At 45.1% G+C, this 11453-nt stretch overlaps 2 protein-coding genes across 4 annotated transcripts; one reads left to right on the forward strand and one right to left on the reverse strand.

The window, feature by feature from the left end:
• The first annotated feature begins 1770 nt into the window (after nt 1-1770).
• On the forward strand, nt 1771-6000 carry slbp (stem-loop histone mRNA binding protein). Of its 3 annotated transcripts, XM_018729852.2 has the most exons (9): nt 2041-2278; nt 2810-2863; nt 3105-3242; nt 3577-3681; nt 4060-4122; nt 4237-4368; nt 4966-5115; nt 5276-5393; nt 5480-6000. In XM_018729852.2, exons 2-9 carry the CDS (start codon nt 2832-2834, stop codon nt 5540-5542), a joined length of 801 nt encoding a protein of 266 aa, XP_018585368.1. In that variant the 5' UTR covers nt 2041-2278; nt 2810-2831; the 3' UTR covers nt 5543-6000. The 3 variants fall into 3 exon arrangements, with proteins under 3 accessions (XP_018585352.1, XP_018585368.1, XP_018585360.1); XM_018729836.2 differs by lacking the exons at nt 2041-2278; nt 2810-2863 and adding an exon at nt 1771-1999; XM_018729844.2 differs by lacking the exon at nt 2041-2278 and having other exon boundaries at nt 2647-2863.
• Nucleotides 6001-6264: 264 nt separating this feature from the next.
• tmem129 (transmembrane protein 129, E3 ubiquitin protein ligase) lies at nt 6265-11321 on the reverse strand. Its single transcript, XM_018729811.2, has 4 exons — nt 11095-11321; nt 9340-9814; nt 8479-8638; nt 6265-7944 (listed from the first exon to the last, which is right to left on the reverse strand). Exons 1-4 carry the CDS (start codon nt 11297-11299, stop codon nt 7696-7698), a joined length of 1089 nt encoding a protein of 362 aa, XP_018585327.1. The 5' UTR covers nt 11300-11321; the 3' UTR covers nt 6265-7695.
• Nucleotides 11322-11453: the final 132 nt, after the last annotated feature.

The following is an 11453-nucleotide window of genomic DNA, read 5'->3' on the forward strand; positions in this document are numbered from 1 at the left end:
CCTGGCTAAATTATGGGCTGCTGTCTCACCTGCCCTGTAAGCAGCATCTCTTTCTTTTAGCAAACTCTTGGTCTCTTTGATCATTCAGGGATTCTAGTTAGGGAACAAATGGTTTTTCTTAACTATGGTAACATTCTCTATGCAATAATTAATGTAGGACAGAACAGATGAGTTGTTTTCAGCAAATACACTCCACTCTGTGTGCTCAAAACAGTCTTGTAGCTGTATGCCTGTGAAGATTCTCAATTATCAAGGTCATGGTATATCTAAAACAAAGGCAACTGGACTTGCATAAGTTTTCTTGAAAACATTTCACCACTCATCCAAGTGGCTTCTTCAGTTCTAAAGGATTGGTGGGGAGTTTAGCTTTTTAAAATGGAACATCTGCGGGTGGAGCCCACTTGAGACTCACATGGCTGGGGTCTGTTAATGACCCAACAATCACCTGCAATTAGAGGATGTTGTTCAAATTAACCTGGGTGGTGTCCTGTTTTTCCGGAAGAAGCCACTTGGATGAGTGGTGAAACGTTTTCAAGAAAACTTATGCAAGTCCAGTTGCCTTTGTTTTAGATAGTCCTGTAGCTGTAACACTGCACCCTCAGGCCAAACTCTAACCATTTTGCTCATTGGTTTAATCCTGTTAATGAGTGGCTTGTAAACTGGCAACATTAACAAGGAAAGATGGTCAAACTGTCCTAGATGGGGGCGGGGCGGGGCAGGGCTTTATATGCATTATCAACATTTGTGTAAACACGGTCCAGTGTGTTCTTACCCCTGGTTGAGCATTTAACGTTCTGGTGGATTTTGGAAAAACTAATCTGATTAAAAGAAGCTACAGGCGGTTTCAGCCAACTGCTCAGTACAGGCCAAGTGAGATTCGGGTAACATGAGCGTTGTCTAAAGTATTTTCCCCAGAAATCTGTGCAATAAAAAGCTCAAGGTGAAAGAAGTATATACAATACTTTTTTAGAAAATCTCTGAACTACTTCAGATACACAGCTAAAATGTGTAAAGTCCAGCTCCCGTTCATGCGTAATACAGAATAATAAAGCAGTCCACACATTTCTGTGCTTGTTGCTGGAAATACTCAGGGGAAAAATTTGGGCCCATTTGCTTATAAACTAGGTAAGGGACGTATTGCATCAATATATACTTTTACCCCACTAAAACTATCTTACAGAATTGAAGGAAAATATAGAGACAAAAGTGCTCCTTCTGTTCTGTAACAACTGGTTAGCTTCACATCTGTTTAGCAGCTGCTCATACATGCTTTATCCTGTATAAAATATTCAGTTAACCTTTCTGTGATCATTTCTCTTTATTCTTTGAGATTTGCTTCCTGATTGATTTCTGTGATCATTTTTCATTGCACTAGGATCATATTCTTAAATTTACAAAAAAAAATGTCAAGCGGCACATCAGTACTGTACTATCTTCCAGTAAGTGTAAAGAGCTGTGCACTTAGTTCAGTCCTGTTTGTCCCCCCAGGTTTTTTTTTTTTTTTTCCATTCTGCCCCGTGATTGTTTGTGTTAGAATAAAAAAAAGTTTATTACTTCCAACGAAACAAAACAGAAACTCCACTCCATCTAATACGTCGATGGACTTGATCATTTTGCGGGGTGTCATTAATCTCTATGTCCTAGAAATAGGTTTCTGAAATGTAAAGAAGTTAATGTTGGAACGTTAGAAAGTCTTACCCCTGTTGGACACAACCGGGTTACACCCGTTTTAGCAGTGAAGTGGCTGTAGGAAGGACGTTTGTGGCCGTTCACGCGCCGTGGGCCGCTCGCCACCCCCGCTGCAGCGCGTCAGTGGTAGCGTCCGATCGTCCCCCCGCCACTTGGCGCGTTCTATTGAAACTGTTGGGCTAAAGGCAGCCGCTCTTGTCTTCCTCGCGCGGAGTGTCGGCTCGTGTCGCGGCGCTCAGTCCTCCCGAACAGAAATGATGTCCTCCAGGCACAGCTCGAGACACTGTGACGGTGGACGGACGTATGAAAGGTAAGGACACGGCTGTACTGCGCCTGGCTTCTGCGACTGCGGAGTACATCTAGTTTTGTTCCGGGTTCGCTCAAAGTTGGACGAATAAAAATACTGAAATTAGCGGGCTTCGCCGCGCGCAATTCGGCACTGCTGACTGTTCTGGTGTTACTTTAGCACTACGTTTAACTGAAGCACAGCTGTTGCGGGCTCACGCGCTATCGTAATCGTGTCCTGCTGAAGAATCGAGTACTTGTCTGCGTCCTCTCCTCCTTGTTGTTTTTCGGAAGCTAGGCTAGGGTATGGCGCACAGAAAACTGAAGCAGCTGAGGTCGAGGATAACTGTTGTTTTCAAGGTCTCGTGCTCCAGATGGTTAGGCTCACTTTGTTGAAGCCCCGCTACCTCGCTAAAACACGTGGCGCCGTTCCGGCCTCATGGCCGTTTTCCAGTGTTTGTTGTCGGACTGTTTTTCTGCAGATGTGTTGTCTTTCGGCGCGTGAGCGCGGTGCGGTGGCGGTAAAATGGCGTTTGGCGCGAAGCTAGAAGCGCGAGGACGGCGCGCGAGTCTTTCTTTGTCAGTGTGCGCTGATGAGCGCGCGTCTGCGTCGTTTTTTTTTTTGTGTGTGTGTTTGTCGTTCACGTTATTATTTGCGTCTTGTTTCTCAAGCGGTTTTAATTTTTTTCCCTTGTGAAATAGCCGGTTACCTTTCGGCTCCATAAGTTATTGTCATAAATGAAGTTGCAGAGCTTTCGTTTCGTCAATTTCAATTTGTGCATGATTTTTCTGAGGTGGCTGATCGTTGACTTGTCCGCTTTTCTTCGACTTGCAGTTAATTTCTCCCATGCCTCTACATGTTGAGCTACCAGCAACTTACCCACTTACAGTAACTATCATATCAATTATTAGTACAACTACCTGGGTAGTATAACAAAGGAGGTGGGATTCGAACCCGCGTCCTTCAAGTGTAAGACAGCAGATGAACCACTTGCACTTGGCCCTGTATGTGCTGCTTTGTACTTGGATCCAAATGGTTCTTGCATTATGTTCTATGTGTGCGTATGCGTACGCCGCTGTAACGTTGTTCAGTTTCCCTCTGGGACCCATAAACTTCATCTGTTTCGCAGCCCGGTGAGCTCCAGGAGCAAAGGCTCCCTGCGCTGGTCTTGCAGCCGCAAGCGAGGCCTGGACGGCAGCTTGAGGAGGTGCGACGGCCAGGAGAAAGCGGACCAAAGTCAAAGATGTGCTGAAAACCGGTCCTCGAGGTGCGCTATTCAAGTTAAATGTGTGTAACGAGTGCGTTTGTTCATGTGTCCAACAGGATGTGCTGGTGCCAGATACACCATGCTGAATGCTCTTCAGTCATTCACCCATCATCTATGCAGCAGAGCAAAGTATCTCTAACTCTGGAGGCAATTTAGTCACCAGTTCACTTGAAATGTCTTTTTGGACTGTGGGAGGAAACCAGAGTTCCTGGAGGAAAGGCACATGAACATGTTGAGAACATAGTGAGCCTGATTCAAACCTGCAGCTGAGTCCATTGCACAGGAGCTCTGAGGCACTGTACATGTGTTCTAAAATTTCTCCCCCCCCCCTCAGTTTTACCACTCCTGAGGGTGATGGTCCAATGTCAAGGTGTGCAGACTGGGCCAGCGAGGTGGAGCAAGAGGAGATGCGCATGGGTGTCCGTCAGGATGTCCAACGGTCAGCAGCTCTTACATGCTGAAGAAACCCAGATGTATACTTTTTTTATATTTGCTGCACCATGTATTAACCAAAACATCTTTTTAAGCTTTTACTTGTTAAATAAGCTTGTGAGAGTCCTGATGGTTTGGCCAGATTAATCTTCTTCCTAACTTTGCACAACTCTGTATCCGAAATTTTCTGTGTCATTTACCAGGAGCATTAATGTTTGAGAGGATGCTGATGTCCCTGTAAGTGACTGCTCAGCAAGATTATATAAGCATAAATCCGAAAAAGTTCAAAACAAAAATATCAAGACAGCATCGTTGAATATGCCGAGTGCAGCTCCAGTGTCTTTGACTCTTCAGTGTGGTTTCTTCCATCTTTTGTGTGTTTCAGCTACAGACGGAGGATCTTGACTGCTGACTTCAATGAAAGAGAAAGGAAAACCTCTTCAGGAAGGTACGTAGACGGGATTTTAGAATGTTAAATGTCTGCAAAATAGTACATATAGACTTTTGTTCCCCCAGGAATAATAGGGATTGATTCCCTGTGAATCTGTCATACTCTCTACAGCTCTGAATGTAGAGATTCTCCCATTCCTGCTGATATGGAAACGGATGAGGCCGTGTTGATGAGACGACAGAAGCAAATCAATTATGGCAAGAACACCCTTGCATATGACAGATATATCAAGGAAGTGCCCAAGTGAGTAAAAAAATACAAATTTCATCAAGTTAAGCCCTAGTTTACACTTTGTACTTCAGCTTTAGTGCGTGGGGCTTTGGGAAGATGCTGATGTCCCTTTGGGTCATTTTAATAGGTCTAACTGAATGGTAGTGAGCAATATTAAGTCTACCAGCCAAGAAAAGGTTAATCAGTTTGTGTTTAGTATAAATGTGCTGGAGAATAGGTTTTGTTCTCTATAGTGAATGTAGGCTTTTATTCTGTCTGTCAGGTTAAACACAATGACCTGTTATCAAAACAGTAAAACCATAATGACTTAATAGTAAAGTGGTTCTTAATAAAAATGTATACAAACCTTTTGTTTTATTAAATGTTTTTCCAGTGGACTTGACATATTAAATAAAACTTAGTTTTAATTATTCATCTTGTCATCAGTCACAAGTGCATGTGCACCCAGTATTGAAAAATTGCATAGTGACATAATGGTCTTGCCACTGTAGACAAGGGTTTTAGTGGAATGAATGGGAAGTTTTTAAAAAAAAAAAAAAAAAAAACTAAAAATGGCCTGTTGGACTGTTAATGGTGTTTCTTACATGCTGCTTTTCCTGGTGGTTCCAGACACCTGCGCCAGCCTGGGGTGCACCCTCGGACACCTAACAAGTTTAAGAAGTACAGCCGTCGCTCGTGGGACCAACAGATCAGACTGTGGAAGGTGAAGCTGCATGCATGGGACCCCCCAGTCCAGGAGGGAAATGACCTGCAGGCCATGTATGTACTTGGAGCCATGACAGAGAGCTTTGTGCGGACTGTCTAATATGTTCCAAAGTTGCGATATAGAATCCTAACTCGTGAACCTGATGAATGGCCAATCAGAATTTGAGACGGCACATGTAAATGAAGTTTTGAAAAATCAATTCCTTTTTTCTAGTGATGAAATGGACCTTGATGATGTAATGGAGATTGAACTGGAGGCTTGTGACTCAGCTGAGTCTGAGGAAAACACCCAGTGCTCTAAAAACACCAAGGACACAGCCTCCATTCCTGCGGTAAGGGGTGCTGTATTATGAACAACTACTGTGGTCCATCACCGAAACCAGATGAAGTGTCCTAACTTCAGTGTCTTTGGTTATAGGACTCCTGCACGGGGACCCCCAGCAAGGTGATGAAAACCGAAGCCAATTTTGACCTCTCGTAGTAAAGGGGGACGACACCCGGGCTTCTGATGTGTGCCCACAATCTTCAGGACATTTGTGTCCGTGCGGAGACGAGGCTGTGGTCAGTGCAGACACTCCTTGTCCTTCTCATGTGGGCGTAAGACAGTCTGTCCTGCTATTGGCTGCAGTCTTCACTTTGATATTTTGTTGCTGAGTCTGCTGTAATTTTCCAGTTGTATGCAGCTTTCTGACAAAGTACTCCAAGTTTAGACTTGACATCAGTTTGTTACTGTGTTTTATGACATTGAGTTCAGTGAAAATGGCATCTCTTTTGTACTGAATGTAAATATTTTAAATATCTAAAATATGTTAATTGTTCCTTCCCCTACTTTTGCTGGATGCCTCATCTGGCCACACAAGCTTGGAAATGTACTCTGAAGCAAAAAAAAGCTGAACCAAAGCCATTCCAAATGGCTTTGTATTAGTAAAACTGCAACTTCACAGTAATAAGACTAAATGTAGCAAAGTAATGTCTAATATGGCAAACATAGTCCTGTTCATAAATTCCAAAGGCTAGCCTTTCAACTTGGTTCAATTTTCAAATTTGCATGTCCAGCCCCCCCCCCCCTTCTCAGAAGATTACATTTTTGTACAAACTAACCTACCTTATGGAAATCTAAAAAAATTTAAATAAAATTAAAATCCACACATTGGTTCATGGAGTAGTTTGAATTTCTGTACATAAGAATTACATTGACACGGATATGAGAAGTTTTGATATAAATCACTGGGATGTTTAAGTTAGCATTGGAAGTTAATAGGTGGACTTGATCTTGCTTTAATCTTTGTTTGGAGACCCTTTAAAGGGAAGTTTCCATGGTAATGTGGGTGGGGGAGGGTTCTAATTTGTCACAGATGTGGTGTTTGGGAGGCTTATGTGTATAAATGGGTATCAAGTTCACTGGGTGGAGCACATTTTCCAACTAAATGCTAAAGATATGAGTAATTGATAAACTACCTGTGCTACTGATTCCCCAGAATGAGAGCATCTGTAATATAAACTAAAATAATGGACTGAGGCTGTTCTGCTCAAGTATGTTTATAAAGCTTCAGTTATTACTGTACCTCAAAGTAGGAAATTCACCACAGGTAAGCTTGGCACTTGATTTTCCCCTGCAATCCTTAATCTGTATGTATTTCAATAAGTGGGTACAGGTCATAGTGTCAGGTGCTCATCAGACCCCCATGTGCAAAGAGGAAGAGACAGCTGCAGGGGCACTATCACATAATGAATCAAATGTACTATATTCAAATAGGATGCAAGGGTAAAATGAATTTGGATTAAAATCATAATTCAAAATCCTTATCCAATTTAGTATACTTATAGATTTACGCAGGTATTAAAAGTTCTTCCATACTTTAGCTTGGCCACATTAAATCAGGACTTTGCTAAATAATCCACCATGTATATTCAGGAAATAATATAACTGGTGAGATAAATACAGAGGGGGTTTTACTGCACTTCTCAGAGAACTGTCCAGCAATGGGGGAGGCGTGTCCCTCCTCACACCCACAGCACTGGGGTGGCCCCTGCTTTTCAGTGTACACTGTGCTGCTTAAACTACTACAAATATAGTTTGATTGGGACCCTTTACTGTCCATCTGTACAGTGCCAGCGCTGACCAGGGAAGTGACTTTGAGCAAAGGATCAAGCCAGTGACAGAATAATAAGGCCACAGGCAATTTGCTGGGAAAAGCTCAAAGTTGCATTTACCTTACTTACACTCCCAATAAAAATCACAGCAGTCACTAAAGGTATAGGTTAGAAAACAAAAACATATCTGCTGTAAATAAGTCATCTTTTACCAAAGGATACTCTGAGCAATCCCTTCACCCGTGTGTGTGGGGGGGGGTGTGCAAGCACTGCACAGCAGGGCTTCTGCGCCTCCCCAGGGGCAGTGGGATGAGGTTCATTGATTACTTTGGGGAAGGACGCACGGCGTAAACACAAAGCTCAAGTGTAGGGGTAAGGGATAAGAACCCAGTTGTACAACAATATGTCAATGGCTCCTCTTTATCTCTCTGGAGTTGAGCCCCGCCCTCGTACCGTAGTGAACATCTACACTTCACATCTTCTGTTTGCACGAGGAAGGGAGGGGGTGACGTCGGTCAGTCTGTGTTTGGCAGGCCGAGCTCAGCGCACCACACACACATCCAGGATGCAGAACTTGGCCCTGCAGGTGGGACAGGGGACGCTGCTGGCCAGCCAGGTGTCGGGTCGCTGCTGGTCCTGGCGGCTCGCGAACCACTTGCCCATGCAGGTGAGGCACCACATGGGGCGGCAGTAACACTGCTGACACTCGCCCTCGGCTTCCGCCTGGCACAGCTTCACCAGCTTCGTGTTGGCGTTCACCTGCATGCAGCCGATGCAGGGCTCCAGCTCCTGGCACCACGTGGAGAGAGAGAGAGTCTTCATCATCCCACACACGCATGCACAGCCCCTAAGAGCACACTCCTCAAAAAATGGTTATTATGCATCTCAGAAGTTGAAGTCTAGTAAGAGACTTGTAATGAGACAAGTAGAATTTGAAAATCTAGGTGTGTTTGTTCAAGAAAGCAGCCAGATATTTCTGTTCATATATAAACTAATGACTTCAAACGCTACATCACTTTCATACGCATAAAACCTCAATGATTTCCACCCAAATTTTCCGTTGCCACAAACTGTTGTCCAAACGCATAAAAAGGACAAACGTTTCAGGCAACAATCAGTCATGGAATTCCAGTATGGTACTAATTTATTCTGTTTTGCAAATTACAATTAAATGCATCGTAATTTATTTTGCACAAATTTTGCTATTATTTGCAATATAACTACTCAACAGGTTCCATTGAAAATATGCCATTCGCTCAAGAGAAACATCCCAGGTACTTAATTATGCATGCAGTTCTGGACAATGTCCAGGTTCTTACTCACTTGCCCACTGGGCAGTAGGTAGGGCTGGTTTGTCTCCACGTGGGATTTGAATGTCTCCAGGAACAAGTCGCTCAGGGTCTGATGAATAACGACGTTGGCGGCGTTTCGGATCGGCGCGTGCAGCTTTTCTCGCAGCTCCCCGTATTCCGTGGAATTCAGCCTGGACGAGAGCGCACTTGGCTCACCACACTGAGGTAATTACTACATGTCCTATGATAGGACATCTTCACTTGGACTGCTGAAACTAAGTGTCCCCATGTGTGGCCCAAAAACATTTGTAAACGTATTAATATATACACTAATAACTACATTTTTGGCTTTTTTACAAAATTGAGGGCTGCGTGGTGATGCAGCAGGTGGTGCTCCCGCCTCAGTGTAGGTTGGAACTCAAGTCTGTGTGGAGTATGCATGTTCTTCCCTTGTCTGCATGGGTTTCATCCAGGTGCTCTGGCTTCTTCCCACAGTGCAAAGAAATGTATTTCAGGTGGACTGGTGATGCTAAATTGCTCTTTGTGTATAAGCGTATGTGTCTGTGTGGCTACGTTGTGATGGACTGGAGTCCCATCCAGCATCTACCCTCCCCAAACTTGTGCCTAGAGATTCCAGGACAGGCTCTGGACCATCACGACCCTGACCAGGATAAGCGGTTAACAAAAGTGAGCGAGTGAACAGAAGTGATGAATGCAGAGATAAGAACTGCTGTGTTGGACAGTTTGTGTCTTTGTGGTCCATTCTGATGTGGTAAAAACAGACAATGTCACTATGATTTTTGCATGTGGCCCTTGAACCCGTTACCAATAACGGCCAAAAAAGGTTGTGGCGCGCACACACTCTTGACGTGGGCAGCGGGACGTCCTCTACCTGATGTCAAAGGGATGGACGTGCGGGTTCACACTGGCCACTGAGATGGTGAGGATCTGCACCGGCGCATTGGAGTCGGGACTCAGCTCATGCTGCTTGGAGTCCACCACCGTCAGGTGGACGTCCTGCTGCTGAGCCACGTGTAGGAAGTAGGTGGTGACTTTCATGACCCAGGTGTCCGTGACGATGACCCGGGCTCCGCTGGCGCCGGTGGCGAACTTGTCGATCCGGCGGAACTCCGTGTTGATGGAAGATGCCACGGCTCGCCAGCTGGACCGCGGTAAGGCGTGGGAGGCGAGCTTCTTGGCGATGGGGTGCTTCGCCCAGCCGCTCCGTGACCAGTGTAGCACGAGCAGCCAGCTGAGCAGCGGGAGGGCGAGCGACAGGGCCAGGTACGAGTGCCACGCCACGCTGGCGTTGTGGCTGGAGCCCAGGTACTTCTCTGGCGCCGCGACGCACATTCCTGCGTAGTAACCTGCAGGAGACGGAAGAGCTGAATAAAACCGTTCGACCCGCAGCACAGTGACAGGTGCGCCACGGCTACACCCACCCACCCACACACACACACACACACACACACTCTAGGTGCTTGTGTTGTGAACGTTTGAGTTGCGCATTTTCCCCTTTAGTTTTAACTGAATTTTCCTTACAATTTAGTTATTTAAATTTAAAACTGCCCAAACGGATGTAGGTCAGCAGAAAAACAAACAACAGGAGTCACTGCATGGAACCGGATTAATTCAACTCCCTTCCATAGTGTTTACAGCTCCTGTCTGGTGTTACTGACCATTTGTGATCAACAACAAAGTCACATTTTTAATGGGATAAACCATTCAACACTCAGCATTAAATATGAATCAATTTAAATGGCTTCTTTTAGAGGACAGTGCCCACACTTACATGATTAATCTGTCTTCACAGGGCAGACTGTGGACATTTTAATGCAGACCTAAATAATTTTAACATTATTTCTATTACTTAACATTAGTAATTGCTTTATATATTATATATAAAATATATATATGTGTGTGTGTGTGTGTAATATTTTATATATTTTTTAAATGATTAAGTTAAAAAAAAAACAATAAAATAAACTGTCACGGGTGGTCCTGCCGCCTGCCTGGTCTTGCCAGGATTGTGTTTGGACACTGGAGCCTCCTGCTTATGGAAGCGGAATAAAGAAGAAATAAATAGTCTGACAGAGACTATTTCCTTTGTACCTTTATGTGAGATTTCTCTCTTACAGGACATAACCAGCGGATCAACCCAGCGGCGCCTGTGTGTCCAGACGTCGCGATGCACTTATGAACAAACCGAGTTACGAACAGACCCTAAAACCAAGAGCGGGCGGCGCAGCGGGGTAGCCCTGGTGCCTCACAGCCCCCGGGCTCCGGGTTCGAATCCGATTGGCTCTGCTGTGCGTAGTTACCATGTTCTCCGCGTGTTCCCGTCGGTTTCCTCCCACAGTCCAAAGGTGTGTGTGAGTGAGTGTGTGAGAGAGAAAGAGAGAGAGACCGCTTTGGGGCGCGCGCACCAAACTGTACTACTACTAGTCACTAGTCTAGTGTAGGGAAATTACTCTAACAGTGCGAGTGGTCCTGGATGCGCCACAGCAGGTGTGAAATTTAACAACAGCAGTGAGTAACTGTACGTCGCTTTGCATCACCGCGTCCGCTACAGCGAGTAAACAGCGTATAAATGAAGGTAAATAAAAGGTAGAGACTCAGAGCAGCAGGGCCCCCAACTGACTCTCACCCAAAGGCAACGCCGAGTGAACGAGAAGAGTTACACTCGTCCTCTTGATGTGATACTGGACGAAAGTGAGGTCTTCGCTGCCGAGCCATGCCGAAAATATATTCTGAACCGTAAGGCCCGCCGACTGGAACTCGTTCGGCGTGAAAACAAAACAAAACACGAAGACGATATAAGCCAAAGTGAAGGTAACTTCTGGACTGTCCATGTTTGTGCGGCTCCTGATGACGTGTCACGTAGCGCGTCTGTTGCCCAGACGCATGACGGGAAATGTAGTTTGAGAAAACACCGCGTGGGCCACAACAGGTCAGTGTCTCTCTTCAGTGAGTGAGTAAAGTGCGTAAGGTTCTGAAAGTAGGCAG

This window comes from Scleropages formosus, chromosome 1, assembly GCF_900964775.1.
Source record: "Scleropages formosus chromosome 1, fSclFor1.1, whole genome shotgun sequence".
NCBI lineage: Eukaryota > Metazoa > Chordata > Actinopteri > Osteoglossiformes > Osteoglossidae > Scleropages > Scleropages formosus.

Coding starts and splice junctions, on each gene's coding strand:
- tmem129 (XM_018729811.2), bottom strand. CDS start 11,299: ATGGACAGTCCAGAAGTTACCTTCACTTTGGCTTATATCGTCTTCGTG. Junction 9,815..11,094: donor TCACTCGGCGTTGCCTTTGG/GTGAGAGTCAGT, acceptor CGTCTCCTGCAG/GTTACTACGCAGGAATGTGC. Junction 8,639..9,339: donor GTCCATCCCTTTGACATCAG/GTAGAGGACGTC, acceptor GCTCTCGTCCAG/GCTGAATTCCACGGAATACG.
- slbp (XM_018729836.2), top strand. CDS start 1,944: ATGATGTCCTCCAGGCACAGCTCGAGACACTGTGACGGTGGACGGACG. Junction 2,000..3,104: donor GGTGGACGGACGTATGAAAG/GTAAGGACACGG, acceptor TCTGTTTCGCAG/CCCGGTGAGCTCCAGGAGCA. Junction 4,123..4,236: donor AGGAAAACCTCTTCAGGAAG/GTACGTAGACGG, acceptor TACTCTCTACAG/CTCTGAATGTAGAGATTCTC.